Raw genomic sequence first — 27217 nt, 5'->3', positions numbered from 1 at the left:
CTCCTCCATGCTTCATGAGGGCTGCTTAGCCAATGCGTTAACCTTTTCTACGTCTCACAGAGACATGGTGGGTGCAACCAAAAATCTACAATTTGGACTCATCAGACCAAAGAAGAGATATCCGCTGGTCTACTGTCCATTCAATGTGTTTCTTGGCCTAAACACTTCTCCTCTTCCTCTTGTTCTTCCTCAGTCTTGGCTTCTTACAGAAATTTGACCATAAAGGCCTGATTCAGGTTAGGGTCTCCTCTGAACAGTTGACGTTGAGATGTGTCTGCTACTTGAACTCTGTAGCCGTTTTAATACTTGGCAGCAAGCCGCCAGTTTGGCCGTCTTTTTTGCGGCTAGGTCCGCGGATTTAGACAGAGGGTGGTAAATTGAGGGTCTGTTTTGGTCCGCCAATTTGCTGCCTCGGAGGGTACACTTAGGGGCTGTCCACACAGACGAAAACTATCCTCCGTCTTCCTCGGCATCGTTTCAAGAATATTTGAATCCATACCGATCCACTGAATACGACCGAAAACGCTGTAGTTCATATTCCAGGCCTATAGGTGGCGCTTGACATTCACCAAAAATGGAGAAGAAGAGACGGAGCATGCGCATTAAGCTTGCGCGCAGTAAACAGACAGTAGACAGAGAAACCGAACACAACAAGAAGAAGATGAAAATGGCTAGTGCAAGGAAACCAGAATCGTTTGTGTGGACCGTTAATGAGGCCAAACTGCTGCTGCAACTCACACTCAACTACAAGGCAAGTAAGTTGCAAGAAAGGCTGAATATCTTCTGTTGCACGAACACGAGCATGTAGTCCGCCATTATTGTTGTTGTTATGAGAAGTAGCGGGGTTCAGAGGTTGAAGGCAAGAGGATGAGGGGAGGGGTGGGGCGAGGGCGTCATCATTTTGGAAAGTATGCGGATTCGCTGTCCACATGAAAACGGGAGGGCTGCGTTTTCGGATTTTTCCACCCTGAGACCCGGTTTTCAAAAAAGTGCGTTTTCAGGCGCTGCATTTTCAGGTTTCGTGTGGACGGTCGGCCAAAACGATGCAATACAAGTGCGTTTTCGCAAAAGAGCGTTTTCGTCTGGACGGCCCCTTATTTCCACCTCCATTGCCATCTATTTCCGAGGCGTCAATGTGCTGGCAATTGCTTGAGATGGGCGGAGGTGTCGATGACCTGCACTGCAGAAACAAAAGCAATGGTGGGCCGTGGAGTAGATAACGCTGGTACAGACAAACAGACAGAAACAGGTACAACAATAGTCAAGAGGTGGGGGGGGGGGGGGGATTGAAGAGCAGTGGGGGGCTGATGAGTGAGGAGAGTGGAAGGAGCGTGTAGGGGGGGGTTCAGGGGGAGAGGGCAGGAATTAATGTAGTTATGGGTAGGGGAGATCGTAGGCTTGTGAGAAGAGGTAGGTTTTTAGGTGGGATTTAAATGTGGTAAGTGAGGGAAAGTCACGGATGGGTTGGGGGAGAGAGTTCCAAAGTCGGGGTGCAGTTCTGGAGAAGGCTCTGTGTCCGAAGGTTTTGAGTTTGGATGGTGGTATAGTCAGAGTGAGAGAGGAGGCGGCTTGTGAAGCACTTATGTGGGCTCTTATCTGAGTCTGGTAACTAGAATGAATGTATCCTCTGCATTTTATCCTCCTAACCCTAACGTTTCTGGATAGGCTGACCTTCATGTCTTCAAGTAATGATGGACTGTTGTTTCTCTTTACTTGGCTGAGTGGTTCTTGCCATAATATGGATAAGAACAGTAGTCGAATAGGGCCATTCACTATATTGAACTGTGTAACAATCCTACCTCTGCACAACACAATTGATGGTCTCAAACACATTTAGAGGGCAAGAAATTCCTCAAATTTTCTTTTGACAAAGGTGGCTACTTTGAAGAATCTCAAATATAAAACATATTCTGGTTGGTACACTTTGTTTACTACATAATTCAACATAGCTTGGATGTATTCAGTATTAATCTACAATGTAAAAAATAATAAAAATAAAGAAGAACCACAGAATGACAAGGTGGGTCCAAACTTTTGACTGGTAGTGTAAATTACATCATTGTTTACAGAGAACATGACCTCACAAAGGTGAGTTCAGCAACATGAGAGCAGAAATTAGTGTTTGAACATTATTAGACCATTTCAGTGTGTAAAAATTTTCCATACACATTTTTTATACCATTTAATACTTTTCCCCACTAAGAAAAAAACCCTCTGTAAAATGATTTTGAATAAAAATGAAACCAACTGAGTAATTTAACTACTGTTAGATTCATGATTTATAATATAATTTTCCTACAGCTCTGTTTCTGTGATCAATGAGTGAAACACAAACTACTGCGTCACAGAAACATTCATGAAGTTTGGTTCGGTAATTAATTTATTACAGGTCTTCTGAAAATGACTCTGCCGGATCTACATACAACAAACTGAATACAAAAAACAATTCTGATGATTATAGGAAGTTGTGTGAATCAAATATTCTTTAAAGCATCTTAGTGTTTCTGATTGATCACAGCTGATCATTTTAATAGGGCTTTTTTTGATACACCCACTAGACTCCACAAACTTCCCAATGGGAATGTCTAAGGAGCTCAGCATTGATCTGAGTCTCAGGTCCCAAGATCAACTGTACAAACAACTGTTTGACGGTGGTAGTGACATAGCTGTATCATGCACTTAGTACTAACAAACTATCGCCTGCTGCTGAGAGACAACTGGTCTGATAGTCAAGAGTCAACCAAAACCCCCCCAAAAGCAAATCTGCAGCTGGAAGACTGGTGACAGTGTCGCTCTTAATCCAGATGCAGCAATTCAAAGCTCGACTGGAGTTTCCTGCTGATCACATGGATAAAGAAAAAACCTTCTGGAGGAAAACTCTGTGGTAACATGAAACTAAACTGAGTTGTTTGGTCACACTGAGCATCAATATGTTTGGAGGAGAGAAGGTGAAGCCTTAATCCCAAGAACACCAAACCTACTGTCAAACATGGTGCTGGAGCAGTTATACCAGTGGATCTGCTGCTCTGAAGAAAGGAAATGGAATAATGAAGAAGGAGCATTATCTCCAAATTCTTCAGAAAAACCCAAAATCATCAGCAGAAGATTGGGTCTTGGGTGCAGTTGGATCATCCAAACACACATCAAAAGCAGTAAATGTATGGATCAATCAGGCTAGAACCAAGGTTTTGAACAGCCTGTCCGGACTTGAACCCCATGGAGAACACGTGGGCTGTGCTGAAGTAACAAGTCAGTGCCAAGGAAGACAACAAATTCAGTTGAAATTCACCGATTCTGTCAAAAGGAGTGGTTAAAAATGAATCCAGAGGACGAACAGAAAATTGTCAATGGAGATCAAAGCACCTACGGAGGTGAAAATGGCCGAAAGACATTTAACCAAATATCAAAATTACTGTATGTATACTTATAATCACACATTCAGGAGACCTATAGTAAATTCATTCCTGAACGTTTTTGTTTCTGTTTTACTCATTGATTACAGAAACATGAGAGCTGTAGGACTAAAGTGAAGACTGACATGATGAACATTTTCTTTATTAGTGGATTGAAACTTTTGCCCTGACTTGTATGTACAGTCATGGATAAAAGTATTGGCACCCCTGGAACTTTTCCAGAAAATGCATAATTTCTCCCAGAAAAGTGTTGCAATTACAAATGTTTTGGTATACACATGTTTATTTCCTTTAAGTGCATTGGGACAACACAAATAAGCAGAAGAAAAAAGCCAAATTTGACATGCCTGTGTGTGCCACACCAAGCATGGAGAAGAAAAAGAAGAGCCGAGAATTGTCTGAAGACTTAAGAAGCAAAGCTGTGGAAAAATATCAACAATCTCAAGGTTACAGGTCAATCTTCAGAGATCTTAAAGTTCCTTTGTCAACTGTGCACAGTATAATCAAGAAGTGTATTACCCATGGAACTGTGGCAAATCTCCCTGGACGTGGACGGAAGAGAAAAATTGATGAATTAATGCAACGCAGGATAGTTCGAATGGTGGATAAACAACCTCAGTCAACTTCCACACAAATTCAGGCTGTCCTGCTGACTCAGGGTGCAACGGTGTCAGCTCGAACCACACGTCGTCATCTGAATGTTGATTAAGTGCTATGGCCGGAGACCACACTCCTGACACAGAGGCATAAAAAAGCCAGACTGCAGTTTGCAAGAACATACCTGAGTAGGCCTCAATCCTTCTGGGAGAATGTTTTGTGGACAGATGAGACTAAGGTAGAGCTTTTTAGCAAAGCATGTCATTCTACTGTTTACAGAAAACAGAATGAGGCCTGCAAAGAAAAAAAGACGGTACCTACACTCAAATATAGTGGAGGTTCAAAGATGTTTTGGGGTTGTTTTGCTGCCTCTGGCACTGGTTGCATTGATTGTGTGCAAGGAACCATGAATTCTGGAGTCTACCAAAAGATTTTGGCCCGTAATGTAGGGCCTAGTGTCAGAAAGCTGAGTCTGCGTCAGAGGTCATGGGTGTTCCAGCAGGACAATAACCCAAAACATAGCTCACAAAGCACCCAGAAATGGTTGGAGACAAAGCGCTGGAGAATTCTGAGGTGGCAAGCAATGAGTCCGAATCTAAATACCATAGAACACCTATAGAAAGATCTCAAAATTGCTGTTGCGAGAAGGCACCCTTCAAATCTGAGAGACCTGGTGCAGTTTGCAAAAGAAGAGTGGTCCAAAATTCCAGTTGAGAGGTGTAGGAAACTTGTTGATGGTTATAGGGAGCGGTTGGTTTCAGTTATTTTCTCCAAAGGGTGTGCAACCAAATATTAAAGTTGAGGGTGCCAATGATTTTGTCCAACTCAATTTTTGAGTTTTGTGTAAAATGATGTCAAATTTGGCTTTTTTCTTCTGCTTTTTTGTGTTGTCCCAATGCATTAAAGGAAATAAACATGTGTATACCAAAACATTTGTAATTGCAACACTTTTCTGGGAGAAATGGAGCATTTTCTGGAAAAGTTCCAGGGGTCCCAATACTTTCGTCCATGACTATATGTATGCACGTATGTATGTATGCACATATGTACGTATGCACATATGTACGTATGCACATATGTATGTATGCACATAGGCATGTATGTATGTATGTATGCACGTATGTATGTATGCACATATGTATGTATGCACATAGGCATGTATGTATGTATGTATGTACGTATGTATGAATGTATGTATGTGCGTAAAAAACACTGAAGAAACCAAAAACAGACTACATATACCTCATTGTCAAAATGAAGACCAAAGTGAAGGCAGAAGCAGAGCAGACAGATCGCCACTGTGCTGTTCTCATCAGATTTGATGAATTTATCAAGACAATATTTATTAATCTAATAGGATTTTTTATTACCCTGAATCAGAAGTCTAAACTAAGTGGTTTGCAGTTTTCTTGTTGGAGGGGTGGGGTGTGGTTCCTGCAGATAATGTTCATGTTTCCTGGTCTTGCCTATACATTATAGACCCGAAACACCCGATGAACCCAGGTGTCAACACTGATGATGTGTCTTAAGTTGCACCAAAAGTGTATTTTAGAACGATGTTTCCTGGTCTTGCCTATACATTATACTTTTTTGTTAAAGTGGAACAGTTAATAACAGATATTTTAGACATAACATTTGACTTCTCCTCTACGTTTCTGTACCTTGGAAAAATCCCTGAAGGACTCAGTAAAAGGGACACATACCTCTTGAGGATTTTCATGGTTGCTAGTAAAAAAAGCCATTACCAAGTGCTGGCTTAAGGGGAATCCTCCCACCATGAGACTCCCTAAAAACATTATCAACTATCCGCAGAATGGAGAAAAAGACCTTTATACTGCAGCTTCATAAGGAGAAGGGAGATGAATGCTGGGAAAAATGAGACTACTACAAACACAAAGACTTAATATCTATTCCCATGTGTCAGAATGTATCTGTGTGTTGTGTACCATACCTTTGTCCATTATTCTTTCTTATTTGCTTTACTTTTTAATGATTAAACTATGATGCCATCGCCCTCAATTGTTCTATGTTCATTAAAACAAAAAATAAAAAATAAAGTATAAAGTATAAAAAAAGACAACATTTATTGATTTACCGTATCTGATTCGCTGGGCTGGAACATTAAGTCTGGAGCTTGTTGAAACATGAAGTTCTTCTTTACAAACAGCTGTTGGTGAAACTCCTGCAAGACCTGCGCATGCACACACGCACACACACACACACACACACACACACACAAACGTGTTTAAAGGAAAACATGAACTATATATCTTAACAGAATATAAATAATTATAGCTGTTGATCCATACATGTTTTTATTGTTACATGTTGCTCGGCAACCCTTTACACACAACCACACACATTCCAACAATAACGCCTCAAAGAAGGCTCACCTTTAAGTTCTAGCTCTAGTTCTAGCTCATAGCTCTAAATGACGACATCATTAGGGCTGGGCCGACGCGTCGACGTAATCGACGACATAAATTTGTCGACCCGTCATCCCAAACAGGAAGTGGTAGTACCTGCGGAGGCTGAGAATAGGCCCTCTCACACAGAGACGCTGCATTGACGCCGCAGCGGCAGTTCATCAATTCTCCGCCGTTGGTCATTCACACAGTGCGAAGCACAGCTGGAATAAAGACGAACCGCCATGTAAGTCACACAGAAAGCTGCGCTGCCGCTCCCAAAAAGACGTGACGGTACACGTCATGATGATGACGTCGGGGTCTTTCCCAGGTGTCCCCCCTGTCAATCTAAACCCGTGGACCGTTTATAATGTGTAGTTATTGAGAACCCGGCCCCCTAAACATCCTGGAAGGTGAAGGAGTTACGTTTTTCGCGCTAAATTCCATTATTACATAATTGCCGTCAGTAAACAGGTCGCTGCGTGACTCTGTCACTTGCAGGGACGGAGGCTGTTTTCTGGGGGAAAGTTCACTGAAGTCTCAGTTGGGAGGGTTGACCATCACGGTGATTTCTATCAACACAACCACTTGAGTGAGTTAAAGGTTTTTGCCGGTGACAAACGCTGTTTTTTGGGCAAAAATGTGACGAAGAGGGCACGCAGGTGGACGAGTGGTTAGAGCACATGCCACATACGCAGCCGACCCCGGTTCGATTCCGGCCGGAGGTCCTTTGCTGCATGTCACATCCCCCTCCTCTCCCATATTTCCTATCTGTCGACTGCTTAATAAAGGTGTCTATGCCTGAAAAAAATCTTAAAAAAAAAAAAAAAAAAAATGTGACGAAGAGTTGGTAGGACATGTGGGAGGACAGACGCTGCTCCGCCTACAACTGCGGTATTTTTTTCCTCATATAAGTTACAAACGACAGTTACAGTTACTACGTTACTTTTGTTTGGTCATGTAACGTTAAATTAATCGTTAGATTAGTCAACTAATCGAAAAAATAATCACTGGATTAATCGTTATAAAAATAATTGTTTGGGACAGCTCTAATCACCTCCAGTAAACAGCAGGAGCTTCCTGCCTCTATGACAGGGACAGACTTCAGTACGACAGTCACTTTTCAATGTATAAATTCTGTATTTCTGTCCTCATATAATATGCCGAAGACTCCACCTGCCACATTACTGTTGTTTGGTCTTGTAACGTTGCTTTGTGGGCTGAAGTGTGGGACATTTCTCTTTTATTTGATGAGTGAATGATCTGTTTTGCTGTCAGACTGAACACCATCAGACCGACACACACCTGTCCCATCTGTCGGCTTTTCCAGTCACACAGACGGCGTCTCACATCTGTTGCAGCTCTGTTACTACATCCACAGGAGGATCAGAGGCAGAACTAAACTGTCCCCCTCATCCACCTCTATAACTGTCACACAGACAGCAAGACGGAATATTGGTGCAAGATTGTGCCTTAAAGACGGTGTGAATGGTGCTAGTGTCACAGTGCTGTTCTACAACCAGGACAAACTGAAGGTGCAGCTCAAATACTTACCTGTAAGTTTCACATACACCTGTACAGTCTAAAGTAATCTATTACAACTGTCCTAATGTATTAAATGTTCTGATGACAATGTAAATTAAATCATATTAGAACCAGGACCTGGACCTGATTTATAGACTTACCCCGTGTGAGCTGCTCAGCAGGTGATTGAAGGTGTTGTGGACAGTCTGGTAAGAGTCCAGCTCAGTCTGACACAGTGACACCAGGTAATCTTTTACCTGCTCATAGATTCTGCCGTCTAACACCTGCATAGAGAGAAAGAGAGAGAGAGTGAGAGACACACACACACATGCACACACACCTCTTTAGGTTTACAGTTCATGTTTATCACCATCCACCTACACTCTGAGTGTGCGTCCTCACCTTGATGCAGTCCATCAGGTCGGTGTTGTAGTAGCGCTGCTGGTGAGCGTTAGCCCCCTGTAGCGTCAGAAGGTAATCGTTTCTGGCATGTGTGGCTTTAGAGTTACACTCACTCCTCTTAGCCTTCAGCTGCAAGTTACAAGATAATACTGACAATACAGATATACCACAATTTACCATCACAGATATAGATGTATAGATATGGAGATGTCGTACCTTTACGTTTGCCCTCTGAAGACTGGATCTGGACTGAAAAAGACTTAACTTGGACCTGAAGAGAAAACCAGAGAGTCTTGGTTCATGTTGCATATTTCGTACTGTTTTTACTTTTGAAGAGCATGTGGCTCATTTTCATGTTCTGATTCTGATCAGGTCATCACAGTGGGAACACATTCTTGGACCTGAGGCTCTTTGTTTTTAAATCATGTTAATCATTCCATATTATTCATCTGTCATGACTTTTAAATATGTTACAGGCCAACGATCACCAAGAGTCAACATTAACCAATGGGACTAATTGGGTGGCGTGTCCGACTGTCGCCATGTCAGACGCGTTTCTCCGTTGCTCCCGGAGTTTGTGACTATTTTCAAAGCTTTGAGCGTCTTTTTTCGATTGATAATTGTTGATACCTTTAATTTAGTTTTCTCTGACTTGATTTTGGAACACCTTTTGCACTCCTGAGTCGACAATGTCTAACCCGCTACTCGCCAGAAGACAGGGTCATTACAAGGAGGCCGCACTAAAGCCTCGCCCTTGACTGACCCGGACTCCCCACTGAAACTAGATGCCAACTTTCCTGACTGGGACCGGCTCGAGCGAGTGCTCGCCTCAATGAAAGGTGATATATGCGGAAGAATTGACGCATTGGATTTGACCTTCGCTCTGAGATCACTTCGATAAAACAAGAGTTGGAAAATACAGTTGAACCTATGCTACAGTGGCTAAATGCCCATGACCAGACCTACACGAGCTGGAGCGCGCATGCATTGACAACAGCACCGAGCTGTCCAGGCTGGACTCCACGGTGAACTCCCTGAAAGCCCAGGTGAAAATACTGAATGACAAATGCGAGGACCTAGAGGGAAGGTCGAGGAGAAATAATATCCGTTTGATTGGTGTCCCCGAGGGTGCGGAGGGTCCTCGGCTTACCAACTTTATTGCGCAACTTCTAAAGGACACATTGAAGCTGGATGAGATGCCACTGCTTAACCAAGCTCACTGCACCCTTCGTGCAAAACCTAGAGAGGGAGAGGCGCCTCGTCCTTTCATCATCAGGATGCTTGTGATTCCGCGGTAATAAAATTATAGCAGTTGTCCACTCACCGTCCCCGCAGCTGCAGTTCAGCCACTTTAACAGCCAACTTCAATACAGTTGTCCATCTCCCTCTTCTTCCGTCTCATCTTTGGGCCGTTTCCTTTTTTTCTTTGCAAAGTAGCTCTCCAAAGATGTGTGTTTTCCACTAATCTCAGCTAGCTTGATTTTTTTAGGGTATACCAGTCTGTGACTGAAACAGGTACGTGTCAAGCGTGTCACGAGGAAGAGACGGATGTTGTTAAAAGAGAATCCGTTTTTCAAAATAAAACAACTTTCCGAGTATGATCGTCAATATAACGGAAATAAAATGACGTGTTTATTCTTTCTCTGCGGCCCGGTACCAAACTACCCCGGTGGTTGGGGACCACTGGTCTAAGGTATAGTGCTACGTTCATTTTATTTATTTAATTCTTTTTTTCTAATTATTTATATATTTTAATTATCTCTGTTTTTTTTTTTGTTTTTTTTTCCTCTTTTTCTTTCCGTTTTTGTATCAACAACGATACATTATACCAGGGGTACTCAAATACAAATCTTAAAGGGCCACAAAGATTTTTTTCAATGACTCAAAGGTCCATGTATTGAGGTCGGCCAGGCCACATGCAGTAATACTGTAATATTCAAAACAAAATGTCCTTTTCATTCTAAACAACAAAATACGAACTAAAATAAAATGTAATTTCCATTTTAACATAAATCAAAATACATAGTTGAATATTTCCTCTTTTTGTTTGCCTTCAGACATTGTGTCCATCACTTCAGTCATGCATTATTTTATTTCATTGTGACATAGATGTGACAAGCATCCTGCTTGCAGCTTGATATGACGATTTCAGTACATTTATTTGTGTTGTGCTTATCTCTGAATTTTGAGGAAATGTCTCTTCAAAATTCCTATGCTTCGTCTCATAATGCCGTTTCGAACTGGAAATCTTCATCACAGCTTCTCCTGGCATATTGTAACGCCCCTTGTGGACTGTGGCGCAATGACTCTTGGGTATTCTGTTGATGTTGGTGTAATTATGATTCGTGAATGTGTTTGTGAATAAGATGATATGTAAGATGGTTGTGGGTTAATTCACGTCATTTGTTCTGTGATTAAATGATGTTGAGTTTTAACAAGGATGATACAAATTTTGGCACCGTGAGTGAAAGGGTGTTTGCCGGGACGAACTCCCCGTCCGTTACGCTACAGGTGATAATGTATGATGAGACTTGCTAAAACATGTTAAACAACATAAGTGTGTGTCACTGCTGCACTGTCAGATCCGTGGGTTCTGTCCTGGTCGGAGGGAGAATGAATAGAAATTTTAAGTTCCTACTTCTATGAGTTGCCGATTCTCACTGTCCACTTTATTATAGCAGTTCACTTGGAACACGCCATGTCAATCTCTTGCCACCGGCAAAATGTGAATAGGCGAACTGCTCCGAAAACGAAAGTGAACGTTTTGAAGTGAACGGGGGGGTGTGGGAGGGGTGGTTCTCTTGTTCCTTGTTACCTGTTCCGTTCTGTTGTTATGTAATGTTTGTGTCATTAGGTCACCTTACCTTAACTTTTGTAATGGCTATCCGTCCGTCACTGAATACAACTGTACACACATTTCCTTTAAGATCAGTATGTGCTACGGCTCAGAATAGTCAGTCTTGTCAGTCCGGGAGGAGGTTAAAATTTATACGTTGGAATTGTAAGGGTTTTAATCATCCGATTAAGCGTAGTAAAGTACTCCATCATCTTCAACACTTAAAAGCGGATGTTGTCTATCTTCAGGAGACTCATTTAAAATTATCAGATCATGCTAAGTTGTGTAGGAGATGGATCGTCAAATGTATCATTCGTCTTTCCAGGGTAAATCTAGAGGTGTTGTAATCCTGATTCGAAAGTCAATCAATTTTACTTGTTCTGACATATTCTCTGATACTAATGGAAGATATGTAATTGTTACTGGCCAATTATTCAATACTCCTGTTGCGCTCGTTAATATTTATGGCCCTAATTGGGACAATGAGGTCTTTTTCTAATTAGTATTTTCCAAATTAACCAACATGCCCTCATATCTCCCTATACTTGGGGGTGACTTTAACTGTTGGATCAACCCAAAACTGGATCGTTCCTCCACTAGAAATGTCCCAACTTCGAAATCAGCCAAAGCCATTCAATCCTTTATGGAGGAATTCTCCATGTCAGATCCCTGGCGCCTTTTTAACGATTCAGGGCGAAGAATATTCCTTTTTTTCCCCAATGTCCACCACACTCTCACATGGATTGACTACTTTCTGTTGGATAACCGTCTCTTATCGTCAGTACATTCCTGCTCTTATGATGCTATTGTAATCTCAGATCATGCTCCTGTTATTCTAGAAATTCAATTTGAGGACTACAGTGTGGCACGTCCTGCTTGGCGCCTTAACACTCGACTGCTATCCAATGAAAATTTTGTGAGTTTTATCTCAACAAATAGACCATTTTCTGTCGCTAAATAGAACCCCTGATGTCTCTATGTCTGTGATTTGGGAAGCTCTGAAGGCCTATTTACGAGGGGAAATTATTTCGTTTTCAAGCTATGAAAGCAAGCTTAGGAAGGAGAAAATGTCTCAAGTAAAGCAACAGATAGCTCAGCTTGACAATATCTATGCTACTTCCCCATCACCTGACATTTTTAAAGGACGGCTTTCATTGAAAGCAGAATACGATGTTCTTGCGTCTGCCCAGGTAGAAGACCTTCTGCTGAAATCCAGATCCACGTACTATGAGCGTGGGGATAAAGCAAGCCGACTACTTGCTCACTACTTACGACAGGCAGCATCCTCTCACGAAGTTCCACAAATTAGAACTTCATCAGGTGTTACAACAGATCCCAAGTTAATTAATGAACACTTCAGACAATTCTATATGTCTTTATATTCTTCTAAACACGCGACTGATTCTTCTGCCCTCGACCACTTCTTTAGCTCTCTTAACATCCCTAGAGCAGATCCTGAGTCTGTTAAAACTTTGGAAGAACCAATCACTATTGCTGAACTTAGACAAGCAGTTTTCTCCATGCGAACGGGGAAATGTCCAGGTCCAGATGGATTCCCAATAGAATCTTATAGAACATTTTTTAATAAATCAGCTCCAATTTTAATTGACATGTTTAATAAATCCTTTCTGTTATCTAAACTCCCTCCAACTCTCATGCAGGCTACAATTTCACTTATTTTAATAAAGGATAAGGACCCCTGCTGGCCGCAAGTTATCGACCCATAAGTTTATTGTCTGTGGAGCTAAAACTTCTGTCTAAGCTCCTTGCCATGCGCCTTGAATCAGTTCTTCCCTCCATCATCTCTCCGGACCAGACAGGATTTATTCGTGGTAGACATTCTTTTTCTAATCTCAGGCGGCTTTTTAATATCCTGTACAATCCCTCTTCGTCATGCACACCAGAAGTCTTAATTTCGCTGGATGCGGAGAATGCCTTTGACCGGGTGGAATGGGGTTATCTTTTCTACACCCTACAGAAATTTGGTTTTGGCAATAAGTTTATTTCCTGGGTGAGACTCTTATATACTTTAACCCCCGGCATCCATTAGAACCAATAACATCCTCTCAGAACATTTTCTTCTCTACCGCTCCACCCGGCAAGGCTGTCCTCTGAGCCCCCTCCTGTTCGCTATTGGCTGTGGCCCTTCGGTCTCACCGACGCATCAGAGGCGTACTCAGGTATGGTGTTGAACACACCGTCTCACTTTATGCAGATGATCTTTTAGTGTATATTTCGAACCCCTCGACCTCAATCCCAACTATTTTAGACACGTTTACCTCTTTTGGCCGTGTGTCTGGCTACAAACTTAATCTATCCAAAAGTGAGATTTTACCCTTGAATCCGGCAGCAAGAAGTTTCCTACTGCACAACTTTCCATTCAAGGTTGCTTCAGATAGTTGTGTATACTTGGGTATTCTGGTCACAGCTCAGTTCGAGGATTTATTTAAAGCTAACATTCTCCCGTCGGTTGCCAAGATGCAGGATGACTCTGAGCGCTGGAATTTATTAAATTTATCCCTTGCAGCCCGCATCAACTCTATCAAAATGAACACCCTCCCTAAGTTTTCCTATTTATTCCAATGTCCACCCATCTTTCTTCCACAATCTTTTTTTCCAAGATTGATAAATTAATATCTGAATTTATTTGGAACAGAAAGATCCCGAGACTACACAGATCTTTGCTCCAGAGACTAAAATCTCAGGGTGGTCTAGCATTGCCAAATTTTAGATTTTATTACTGGGCCTGTAACCTCAGAGCAATCAAGTTCTGGCTTCATTTTGAGGGCTCCAGTTCTCCCCCAACATGGATAGTTATGGAATTCATGTCTGTCAAACCAGCCTCTCTGTCTGCACTTGTTCATGCTCCTGTAAGTCACCCCATCTCACCCTATTCAAAGAGTATAATAGTTAAATCTACTGTGAGGATATGGAGACAATTCAGGCGATATTTCGGACTTCAGGCTCCTTCTCGAGTGGCCCCACTAGCACCAAATCTGCTATTTGATCCTTCACTGTTAGATGAAGCGTTCTCTTCCTGGCAGGCGCAGGGTATCAAAACAATCAAGGACTTGTATAATGATGACATATTTTCATCTTTCCAGCAGCTTTCAGAAAGGTTGGCTCTTCCTAAAAATAACTTTTTTAGATATCTACAGATCCGTAGTTTTGTTAGGACTGTTTACCCCAGTTTTCCTAATTTACTGGAACCCACTGGCCTGGACCCATTCTTGACCCCACTGCCTGCCACGAGGGGCATGATCTCTGTGTTATATAATCTCATTCACTCTATAAACCCAACCTCACCTCATACTATAAGGACGCAATGGGAGAATGATTTACAATGTGAACTTGCAGATGATGTTTGGGATGAGTGTCTGCGGCTGGTCCGTTCCTCCTCCATATCTGCTAGGCACGGGTTGCTACAATGTAAGATCCTCCACCGCTTTCATTTAACTAAGGTCAGATTGTCTAAAATATATGGTGATGTTGATCCTACATGTGACAGATGTGGCATGTACGATACTATTTCACAGATCACCTCTGTCTCTTTCACACCATCGGCGGTTACTGCCCTATTTGGTGTTACCCTCGTACCTGCTATACCAAAGTTTTTTTTTTTTTTTTTTATTTAACCTTTATTTAACCAGGAAAAAGACTCACTGAGATTAAAAATCTCTTTAACAAGAGTGTCCTGGCCAAGACAGGCAGCAGCATATTCATACATACACACTAACACATGGTGGACAAAGACATTAAAAACACTTTGCATCCAAAACAGCAACATTTGAACGTCAGCTACAGTAATAACAGCCTCAGGCAAAACATCTACAACCAGATGTTTTTGCCTCCAGGTCATCCAATTTCACCTTAAAAGAGTTCAACGACACCAACTCATTATGTTTCAAAGTTTTTTGCAACATGTTCCAGGCAGAGGGAGCAGCAAACCTAAACGCTTTCTTTCCCAGTTCAGTCCTGACTTTTGGGACAGACAGCAAGAGCAAATCCTGAGACCGAAGATTGTAAGTCCCAGCGTTACTTCGGTTTATGTAGGACAAAGGTAAGAAGGAAGAAAACCTAAAATTGCCTTATAGATGAGAATATGCAGGTGTCTCAGTCTGCGTGTTGATAAGGAAGACCATCCAACCCGATCATACAGCGTACAGTGATGAGTCAGTGCTTTAAAACCAGTGATGAACCTCAGAGCTCCATGATACACAGTGTCAAGAGCATGTAAGCTTTGAGATGAGGCATGCATATATAAAACATCACCGTAGTCCAGAACAGACATAAAAGTGGCCGTAACCACAGACAGAAAGTACAAGAACCTGGTAGCTTTTGTAACCCTCTTAGCTAGACGTCTCACTCTTATGAAGTGGAAATCCCCGACATCCACCGACCTGTCATGTATGGATAAAGGACATTTTTTACTTTATCAACATGGAGAAAATCTGTTCTACGCTGAGGGGATCGTCTGCTTCTTTCAGGAAAACATGGGGCCCATTTTTTGCATACACAAATACATTGACTTTTCCTAACATCCCAAACTGACAAACAACCCTTTGTATATTGTCTGATCTGTTTTAATGTCATGCTTTGTACAGATGTATGTGATTGTATATTTTAATAACTGCCATCCATGCCACTGTCTAATTCTAATTCATTTAGTAAAGGTGACCTACCCTTTTTGTTTGTTTGTTTTTTGTGGGGCTTTTGTTTGTTTATTTGTTTGTTTATAGAATAGAATCACTTTATTGATTATGTGTGTTTATTGTTTGTCTTTATCTGAGTTTTGTAATAATAATGAGAGACTCGATACTTGCTTTCTTATAATTGTCACTTATGTGTTTGGAAATTCAATAAAAAATAAGCGGAACCAACGGGACTAATTCTGCTGCTGGGTTAGGGTTAGGGTTCTAGTTCATATATCAGAGACAGGTTCTGGTTCTTACTTGGCGTCCAGCTCAGCCTTCTCTCTGACAGCCTGAGCCATGGTCTCGGCCTCCTGGTACTTCTTTCTGCTCTTCGTCAGCTCCTTCACTGAGTCCTGCAGCTCAGCCTGAACCACCGTCAGCTGATCAATACACTGATGATCAACACAAAGAAATAATGAAGAACATTAGATTCATGAGAATTATCACTCCTGCAGTGGACCACCTGGATAATAGGTTAGCATGTACAAAAGCAACACAAAAGGAACCAGAGAGCAGCACTGACCAGTACACACCTACAGACCACTACGGACACTACGGTTCAGTCCCGGCTCAGTCTGGGCTGCACTACGGTTCAGTCCCGGCTCAGTCTGGGCTGCACTACGGTTCAGCTGCACGACGGTTCAGTTCCCGCGCAGTCTGGGCTGCACTACGGTTCAGTCCCGGCTCAGTCTGGGCTGCACTACGGTTCAGTCCCGGCTCAGTCTGGGCTGCACTACGGTTCAGTCCCCGGCTCAGTCTGGGCTGCACTACGGTTCAGTCCCGGCTCAGTCTGGGCTGCACTACGGTTCAGTCCAGGCTCAGTCGGGCTGCACTACGGGTCAGTCCGGGCTGCACTACGGGTCAGTCCAGGCTCAGTCTGGGCTGCACTACGGTTCAGTCCAGGCTCAGGCTGGGCTGCACTACGGGTTCAGTCCAGGCTCAGTCTGGGCTGCACTACGGTTCAGTCCAGGCTCAGTCTGGGCTGCACTACGGTTCAGTCCAGGCTCAGTCTGGGCTGCACTACGGTTCAGTCCCGGCTCAGTCTGGGCTGCACTACGGTTCAGTCCAGGCTCAGTCTGGGCTGCACTACGGTTCAGTCCAGCCTCAGTCTGGGCTGCACTACGGTTCAGTCCAGGCTCAGTCTGGGCTGCAGCTACGGTTCAGTCCAGGCTCAGTCTGGGCTGCACTACGGTTCAGTCCCGGCTCAGTCTGGGCTGCACTACGGTTCAGTCCAGGCTCAGTCTGGGCTGCACTACGGTTCAGTCCAGGCTCAGTCTGGGCTGCACTACGGTTCAGTCCCGGCTCAGTCTGGGCTGCACTACGGTTCAGTCCCGGCTCAGTCTGGGCTGCACTACGGTTCAGTCCAGGCTCAGTCTGGGCTGCACTACGGTTCAGTCCCGGCTCAGTCTGGGCTGCACTACGGGTCAGTCCAGGCTCAGTCTGGGCTGCACTACGGGTCAGTCCAGGCTCAGTCTGGGCTGCACTACGGTTCAGTCCAGGCTCAGTCTGGGCTGCACTACGGGTCAGTCCAGGCTCAGTCTGGGCTGCACTACGGGTCAGTCCAGGCTCAGTCTGGGCTGCACTACGGTTCAGTCCAGGCTCAGTCTGGGCTGCACTACGGGTCAGTCCCGGCTCAGTCTGGGCTGCACTACGGTTCAGTCCCGGCTCAGTCTGGGCTGCACTACGGGTCAGTCCAGGCTCAGTCTGGGCTGCACTACGGTTCAGTCCAGGCTCAGTCTGGGCTGCACTACGGTTCAGTCTGGGTTGTGTTTACGACCAATAATCATCAATAAATATTTGATTATTGATAACAGGAACAGATCATGTGTGAGTCCTGTTCAGACAGTTTATAACCAGTCTCAACAGGTTTGGGATCTGTTTGGGTCTCAAGAGTTTCTTTAGACTGAAGCTCAACTTTAATGAGACAAATTAAGTGATGAAGAGTAAATAATGAGTAAACTATAAAGAGTAAATAATAAAAAGTAAATGAAGAGTAAATCATTATATGATATTGATCTGTGTCATATAATGTTGATCTGCATATTATATTGATCTGTATTATATAATAGTGATCTGTATTACACGGCATCGATCTGTTTTTACCTTCCTGAGCTGTTGGTCCTTCTGCAGTCGGACCATCTTGGCTGGATCAGCGACCTGGACTTTGTAGTTGTCACAGGCGCTGATTCTGGACTGGGCAACCTGAATCGTCCCCTCCAGATAGGCCTTCCATACACAGTACATGTTCCTAAACATCGAGATACAGAATTTTATCTGTAATTCTGTTTTTTGTGACCAAAATGTCAGTACAGAGAACCACAATTGATCAAAATCGATGGATCAGGTCTTTGCGTGTGTTCATCAAAACAAGCACTTCTGAGTTAAACTGCATCAACACAAGATTACATACACAGGAAGAAATAAATACAGCGAGTAGAGTAGAACAACATGTCATTATTTTATCCATTGAGTAATTACTTATTTTGTCTAAAAAACATACAACCATAGAGGACACACCTGATGAACAACACATTTTAATGTTAATGTTACCTGTGATCATCCAGGTGTGTGTTACCTGTGATCTTCTTGTTCTTCTGTCTGACTGTCTGGCCACTCCTTCTTGAGATACTGACTGGCCAACTTCTGGAGGGCCTGAAGAGACAGAAACAGAGATGAGCTTTCACTTTTCCCACCAACAAACACTTCCTGTGGTCATCATCTTCACCTGTGCTCAGAAGATTGTACACTACATTATAGACCACACTGATTTAAAGCTGACCCTCTTTTAACGTCCACACTTGTTTAAAGTCCCCCCCCCGTTCCTGTCTATCTATTGTCAAATGAAAGTGTCTGTGCCTGAAAAAAAAGTCAACATTTGTCCCAAATAATTTAAAGGACTTTTTGGTTCCGGTGAGTGTTCAGTGTGATTCAGCTCTGCATGGACTCCTTCACCTGTCTGCCTCATTTTAGACGTCAGCTCATTTACTGTTTTTTCTGCTGATGTTGGCTCATTTTTAGAAGAAAATTTTGATTTATTTAGACCACATCCAGCCCCGGAGATATATTGGGTTCGTCCAACTCAGCCAACTGTGAAGTGAACATTTGAGGAACTGAAATAGCATCACAGAGTAAACATAAAAAAAAAAGAGTGAGGATAAACTGAGGTTTCAGAGAAATGTGCTGAACCAGAAACAAAATGATATTTGGATATTTCAACCATTGTGTAGATCTGACTGATTTATGATTCTGTTGTCAATAAGTATTTAAGATTCATACAGGATACAACTAACCCTAACCCAAGTGAGACTGTGATAGTACGAGCCCTGTCCGAACCAGGCCTCAACTCGGGTAAAATCGCTGGTCTCTGTGATTTTGCTGCCAGAGCTTCAAACTACAAACACGTCTTTCAGGCAGAGAGAGAGAGGCTCAGTAACTGAGCCTACAGACAGGCCTGAATGATGGGAACAAGAGAGGAGGAGGAGGAGGAGGAGGAGGAGGAGGGACGTTAGAGGAAGAGCCTCACAGAGGAGGACATTTTATCACCCTGTGTGATTTGAATAGTAATCAGCTGATGTCTGAAGCAGCTGCAGGTGGAACAGAAGAAGAAAAAAGATTTTTAAAAAGAGAAAAGGGAGTGAAACTAAAGAGGACGAATAGTTCAGAGACGCTCTGACCCAGTTTGATTCCAACAGAGCAGCCGCTGTCTAACTGATCACATAACACCCAGCACACACACACAATCAAGACATATTCAGTGTACGGCTCCAATTGATGATTGTTTTTATTACTGACCAAACTCACAATTGATTCAAATCATCATTTCAATAAAATATAACAACAATCATATACATATGTACATACAATACAATACAATACAATACATGCTTGTCGTTCTTCTGAGACAGTATTATAAATGTTTTATTGGAGGTGACTGGACCTGGTGATTTAAATAAATAACAATATACAGTATATTTATAATGAGTAGTTCTGTATATGATTATATTCTCTAGATTATACAGTTTAAAGTGATGAAATAGGGGGGGTCACGTGACGCTGATGGCGGAGTAGCAGCTTTCTGACTGTGCTCCCGCAGCTCAGTATCTTTCCTAACTTTTATTTGTGGGGTTCATGTTGTTTAAGTGAGCGGTTATCTTTAGGCGGTCTATGAACATGCCTGGCACCCAGAGAAAGCTCAGTCTTGTCGCGAAATCTGGCAGACTAGGAGAGAATCCATCGTCTTCGGGCAGCTCCACTAGCATGGCCCATAACGTACTGCCATTTCCGGGTCAACTGGACGCTGACAGTTTGGTGGAACGAATCTCAGCAGAAGTGCTCAAAGCTTCGAAGCTTCTTTTGATAAAAAGATTGACCCGGTGCTGAAGCGGCTTGAAGTCTGCGCGAACAAAATTGCGACGCTGGATACACGCGTTACTGAAGCTGAAGGCCGCATTTCGAGCCAAGAGGACGCTACGGCTACCTACGGAGCTAAGCTATCGGACGTTGAGAGTAAGCTAGCAGCGGCTCTGGACAAGATCGACGATCTGGAGAACAGAAGCCGGCGGTGTAATATTAGGCTCACTGGGCTACCGGAAGGCTCTGAGGGTGCCAACCTGGTCGCTTTCTTCAAAACCTGGCTACCAGAGCTTCTTAAGGTCAGTTTTAAAGGTGGCTCGGTGGAACTTGACCGCTGCCACCGCGCCCTGACCCGTCGCCCTCCTCCCGACCAGCGGCCCCGGGCTGTCATTATTAAGTTCCACAACTTTCAAGACAAAGTCTGGATAATGCAAGCAGCGAGGAAAATACACCCCCTGCTACATAACGGCGCTCAGATCATGATATTTGAGGATTTTTCTGCAGCGGTCATAAAGAAGCGACAGGAATTCTACCAGGCGAAACAGCGGCTCAAAGAGAGGGGGATCCCCTCCACATGATGTACCCGGCCACCCTCAGGATCCAGTATGATGGGCAGGAGAAATTCCTAAAGAATCCAAAGGAGGCCGTCACGTTTCTGGATAAACTGTCACATCCTCCGGGGTCATCTTCAGACCCTCCTGTCTGCTGAGGGACTTCCTTTGTAGTAATCATTTTTCGCCCGGGACACTGACTGCCCACTACGCTTGTTTGGGGAAGTAAGACTACCTCTTTCTGTCTTTGTTATATGATTGTAAAAGTTCCCTCGTTTTGTGGCTGTGCACCTTCTTCTGGCATAGTTGCCAACTCTCCCGATTCGCGCGGGAGACTCCCGATTTTTAACCCCATCTCCCTCGATGCTCCCGGTCAGTAATTTCTCCCGTTAATCTCCCGATTTTACAGTAAAGGAAACAAGTAAGATTGTGTCCCTATATTTGTTGCAGTATCTTGCAACCCTGGCCTGCCTGTGTGGATGAGCAGGTGTGTGACTGTTCCTGATAAATCCCGCAATCCGGCTTTTCCGACCTGAAAATGAGGCTCTCGTGAATCATGCAAATCCGTTTTTCTTTTTTTGGGGGGGGGGATGTTGCGCAAGGCACGGTCGGTCGGGTATTGATAAACATAATGACATTTGATTTTGATGATGACGTGATTTTTGTCGGTTTAATATCTCGAGCGAATGGGGAATTTGCAACAGGCGACTCATCGAACCGGGGTGAAGTGAGTCTCAGTTTGGATATTCTGTGGATATCTACTCGGGTCCAGCTGAGACTTTACTGAGGTTCTCCCAGTGTCACCTCTCAGAGCCTCGCGCTGAATCACTGAGACTGATTTAGGGACCGTCATTAAATTACTTAGCATAAATAAATTAATACAAAATAACTGCTGTTTTTTAGAATATCTTTCATGTCATGTGACCCAGTGACTCCAAACCAGCTGCAGATTGTATCAGTAAACTGGACGAGTAAGACACCTATTGTTATTGTATTTTAGTGCTTCCTCTATTTAATATGAATATTAATATGCAGAAATGATGATGAATTATTATGATAAATATTATGAATTATTTCTCAATAGCTTCCATGGCATGTGGCTCACTGACTTCTGAAATGCTCAGGATGTTAACATATTTTCAAGCAGCAATGTCAGCTTCTACACTATTTTGTCTCATGTCTTAGATTCTGATTCTGAAATTCTGAAAATGATTTTCTTTTCAAAAATCTCACGAGTAGGTGAGATTTAAAGGGTCATTTTTCAAATTTTTTTCCGGGGGAGCATGCCCCCAGACTCCCCTAGTGTTGCTAGGTTATCAACTCAGAGCACAGCTGCTATAAAAAAAATTAGGGGAAACACTGTTCTAAGAATTTTGGACATGTGTGGTTTAAAATACAAGGCAAGAAATTATGACAAATAAATCGCACACCTGGTGAAGGAACCTTGTTACTTGGGCCGATACACCGATGAAAAAAATCTCCCTATTTTTCACAACCCAATGTTGGCAAGTATGTTCTGGGCCTATATGTTTGGTTACATAGACTTATGCTCACTTCAGCTACGCTCTTCCCCCTGAGCATGATTAATAACGGTTTCGTTATGGAGCTGCGGGCCAGCAGTTGAATGGTGTTTCCAATTTTCTGGTACAGCATCTTCCACTGCCCTCATAGGGAAGTTAGCTTGCACCCCTAGATGGGTGTGTTAGACCTTAGTCTACCCCCTTTGTTGTTCTTCTGTTTTCTTTTCTTGATATTCCATGTATATAGCTGTGTGTTTTCTGTCCGCAAAGCAATATTGCCCCCCTCCCTCCCCTTTTTTTATTTGTTTTTTATCTGTTTTCTGTCTTTGACTCTTAGAGAGCTCTATCTTTTATTAATATCTCTGTCTACATGGAGCCAGATTGTTTTTGTTTGTCTAATATATAATGGCTAGTGTTGGATCTACATTGAAGGTTTGCAGCTGGAATGTGGGGGGTATACACAGCCCTATTAAGCGGAAGAAAATCTTGAGTTTTTAAAAAAAAGAAAATGTGCACGTCGCCCTCCTGCAGGAGACACACCTTTCACCTGACGAGCATATGAAGCTGAGGCGTGACTGGGTCGGACAGGTGTTTCATTCATCCTTCACCAGTAAAAGCAGAGGCGTTACCATCTTAATAAACAAGCATTTTCCCCTGGTAGATACAGAATCCATTTCTGACAAGTCCGGTAGATATATAATGTTGAAGGGCTGTCTCCATGGCCAGCGTTTCTCATTCCTGAATATCTACTACCCACCAGTACATTCGCATGATTTCATTTCTCATGCTTGTTCTTTATTTGCTGAATGGATTTGGGAAAACACAGTGATTGGTGGTGATTTCAATTGTTATTTTTCATCCATGATGGATAAATCACCTCCAATGCAAAACATACTGTCTAAAAGAGCTAAAGCTCCCTCTGAAACCTGCTGTGAACTTGACCTGGTTGACACCTGGCGTCTTCTACATCCCGGTGATAGGGAATTTACATTTTATTCCGCGGTGCATAGAACAAGTAGTAGAATTGACCTTGTTTTTACACCCAAAAATTCATTGGGAAATATTAAGAGTTGCGAGATTGGGGATATTATTATATCTGGCCACGCGCCTGTTTACATAGGGTTAAATTATTTGAATCCTCTATCTCAAACCCGGCCCTGGAGATATAGCGCTTTCCTGCACCACGACCCTAATTTTGATACATTTTTAAAAGATCAGCTCAATAATTTTTTCGAACTTAACAGAACGCCTGATGCTTCCCCTGGTCTCCTCTGGGATACCATGAAAGCCTACACTCGTGGTTTAATTATATCCTATTCTGCTGGGTTAAAAAAACGAAATCAAGCAGAACAAAGGAGACTGGAGCTTGATCTACATGAACTCCAGACTAAACATAACTCTTCCCCATCTGAAGATCTTAGGAAAGAGATACTGGTGGTTAAATCCGCTCTAGAAGGCTTATTAACGAAGAAGGCAGAGAAATCTATATTTTTTATGAGGCAAAGATTCTATGAATTTGCTAACAAACCTAACCGATATTTAGCTAATCTTCTACGTAATAAGGCCCCATCCCAGAGCATTCCATGTTAGAGATTCATTCGGCCTACTCCAATATGATAATAAAGTGATTAATGATACATTTAAAGCATTTTAAAAGCAGCTGTATACCTCACAATTTAATCCTTCACTGGGGTTAGATATGGCGGATTTTTTCTCAAGGTTGGATTTACCAAATATTTCAGATACCCAAAGATCTGATATATCTAAACCACTGACTGCAAGCGAAATTATGAAAGGTATTCAGCTACTCCCAAACAATAAAACCCCTGGCCCTGATGGATTTAGCGGCGAATTTTATAAGAAATTCAGCTCAATTTTAATCACTCCCTTAATTGAAATGTTGCAGTCTTCTTTTGAGGCTGGGACTGTCCCTCCCTCCTTGATGGAAGCTAATATCTCTCTGGTTTTGAAAAAGGGGAAGCCACCTGAGGAATGCTCTTCGTATAGACCTATATCTGTTTTAAACCTCGACTTGAAGATCATTGCAATAGTCCTTGCCTCCCGTGTAGAAAAAGGTCCTTCCCTCTGTCATTGCTATTGACCAATCTGGTTTTATTAAAGGAAGATATTCTGCTCATAACGTTCGGCGTCTGCTGAATCTTATCCAGCATTCCTCTCTGTTCAGCTCTGATGCTATGGTCATTTCTCTGGACGCAGAGAAAGCTTTTGACCGGTTGGAATGGCCCTACTTGCTCTGTACTCTGCAAAAATGCAACTTTGGGGAAATATTCATTAAGTGGATTCAGATTTTGTACACATCCCCACTTTCGGCGGTAATTACTAACGGGTTTAGGTCTAAAAATTTCAGCATCGAACGGGGGAGCAGACAAGGCTGCCCTTTAAGCCCACTTTTATTTGCTCTTGCTATGGAACCGCTAGCTGTAGCTATTAGACAGGATACCAACATTGAAGGTATCTTCCTAAATAATTGGGAGCATAAAATTTCGCTGTACGCTGACGATGTTTTAGTTTTTTTAAGTTCGCCAAGCCACTCTATTCCTAAACTAATACAATTAATCACTAACTACGGCTCTTTCTCTGGATATAAAATGAATTTCTCCAAAAGTGAAGCTATGCCCCTCCGTAGTGCATCTAGGGTAGAACCTAACCTCTCGCAGCCTTTCCGATGGTCCCCAGGTGGCTTCACCTATTTAGGGATACAAATCTCACCATGCTTAAAAGAGCTGTACAAGCGGAACTTTGCTCCCCTCTTGTTGGCAGTGAAGCATGACCTTGAACGCTGGTGTGGTCTCCCCTTATCTCTTCTTGGACGCATACATCTGATCAAAATTAAGATCCTCCCACGTTTATTATACTTTTTCCAGATGCTTCCTATTATGCTGTCAAGAAAATTTTTTGCACAGCTGAATAGTTCGATTATATCGTTTATCTGGCACAAAAAGAGGTCCAGATTAAGATACAACTTTCTCTGTCTTCCTGTTAAAATGGGCGGCTTAGCGGCCCCTTCCTTCTCATCGTATCTGTGGGCTGCACAGTTTAAGTTTGTTTTTGAATGGTTTCTAAATCCTGACAATTCGGCCTGGCTCAGTTGCGAATCAGCTTCTTTGGATGGGATTCCCTTGCGGAATATACTTTATACCTCGCCTGGAAAGGCTGCAACTCTGTTAAAAGATAATATCATTTTACAAAATATGGTTAATTTTTGGAATAAAATCAGGAAATTAGAAGGACACCATAACTGTTTTTCTTTGTTAACCCCAATCCATAATAACCTTGACTTTCCTCCAGGCCTTCATGCTGGCCTTGCAGACTGGCATGATAAAGGTATTAAAGTGGTTGGAGATCTGGTCTATGAGGGCTCACTCTCCACATTCCAGCAGGTGAAAATTAAGTATGGTCTGACCAATGCTGATTTCTTTAAATACTTACAAGTAAGAAGCTTTGTTCTGTCTAATCTGAGGAGATTCCCCGGTGGGCTGGCCATCTCTCCTATAGAATCTTTACTGATAAAAAACACTGACCTTAAATTCTTCACCAAAAAGGTTTATAAGATCCTCTCCTCCCTTAAAGTAGATAACTCAGACAAAGTCAGAAGTAAATGGGAGGCTGATCTGGGTACCATTGATGTTGAGGCATGGAATGAGCTGATTGGTCGGCCCACTAGGGTTTTAGTATCTAACTCTACCTGGGAGAGACAATTTAAAATTTTACATAGATTATTTATTAGCCCTGAGGCCCGGCACAGAATGTACCCGGCCCTCTCTGATTTGTGTCCTAAATGTCAATCTGCTACAGGCTCTTTTTTTCACTGCTTGTGGGGCTGTCCTCTTATCCTGCAGTTCTGGAATACAATCATACGGCAGCTCAACCTCATCTTTAAACGCCATTTGCTTCTTGGTCCAAGGACTTGTTTGCTGGGACTCAATGATGAACATCCTGCTGATTTACACAATAGAGACCCCCTTCACATTCTGCTGCACTGTGCCAGGAAATCTATCCTAGCCCTTTGGATCTCTGATAAAGCCCCATACCTTAATCAGTGGTTAAAAATTGTGTCCAGTATTATTCCATTTGAAGCTTTCTCTACAGCATTAAAGGACAGACCCTTTTTGTTTTTCCGTACTTGGGATCCATACTTTGATTACTTAGGCTTTAAATCCCCTCAGAGGATGAGATCTGGACTCACTGACCTGGCCTGGGTACGAGACACTGGCCCGCTATAATCAATTTAGTGGTAAACAGATGATAGAATTGCTTTAGATGCTCTCTCCCCCATATTATTATTATTATTATTTATTTATTTTTATTTTATTTTATTATTTCTATTTTCTTGTCTGTATATCTTGTATTTTGTATAAGCACCTTGCTGATCATGTCTTGTTTATGTTTCTGTGCTGTCTGTTTCTGCTTTGCGGAGTTTAATAAAAATATTGTTAAAAAAAAAAAAAGTGATGAAATAAATCCAACATGAATCTGATCCGAGTCTGATCACTTTTATCAAACATCAGTCCTGGTTCAGTTTCTTTGGGTCTTTCAGGACCAGATGTTTCATAGAGACAAATCTGGTTGGATAACTACTTTTCACAGTGATGGTGGACATTCCACACTGACATGCAGAACCCGAAGGCAGCAAGGGATCAACAGACTGGAGTCTACTGACAGACAAACGAAGTCCGCAGGATCCACAGACAGACAACAAAAGTATGCAGGATCCACAGACAGACAACTGAAGTCTGCTTCATCTCCAGACAGACAACAAAAGTCTGCAGGATCCACAGACAGACAACTGAAGTCTGCAGGATCCACAGACAGACAACTGAAGTCTGCTTCATCTCCAGACAGACAACAAAAGTCTGCAGGATCCACAGACAGACAACTGAAGTCTGCATCATCTACAGACA

At 42.7% G+C, this 27217-nt stretch overlaps 1 protein-coding gene across 1 annotated transcript in view; it reads right to left on the bottom strand.

The window, feature by feature from the left end:
• Positions 1 to 5174: 5174 nt before the first annotated feature.
• The window catches only part of LOC115594718 (F-BAR and double SH3 domains protein 2-like), a 32050-nt gene continuing 10007 nt past the window's right edge, over positions 5175 to 27217 (bottom strand). Inside the window, exons 4-10 of the mRNA XM_030438939.1 lie at positions 18447 to 18523; positions 17975 to 18119; positions 16130 to 16263; positions 8558 to 8612; positions 8342 to 8470; positions 8101 to 8223; positions 5175 to 6201 (exon numbers count right to left, since the gene is read on the bottom strand). Coding sequence (XP_030294799.1) covers positions 6094 to 6201; positions 8101 to 8223; positions 8342 to 8470; positions 8558 to 8612; positions 16130 to 16263; positions 17975 to 18119; positions 18447 to 18523 — 771 coding nt within the window. The 3' untranslated portion in view covers positions 5175 to 6093. The remainder of the gene's footprint in view (positions 6202 to 8100; positions 8224 to 8341; positions 8471 to 8557; positions 8613 to 16129; positions 16264 to 17974; positions 18120 to 18446; positions 18524 to 27217) is intronic.

Source organism: Sparus aurata, chromosome 13 (genome assembly GCF_900880675.1).
Source record: "Sparus aurata chromosome 13, fSpaAur1.1, whole genome shotgun sequence".
Lineage (NCBI taxonomy): Eukaryota > Metazoa > Chordata > Actinopteri > Spariformes > Sparidae > Sparus > Sparus aurata.
This window is presented reverse-complemented; position numbering and strand designations above follow the sequence as displayed.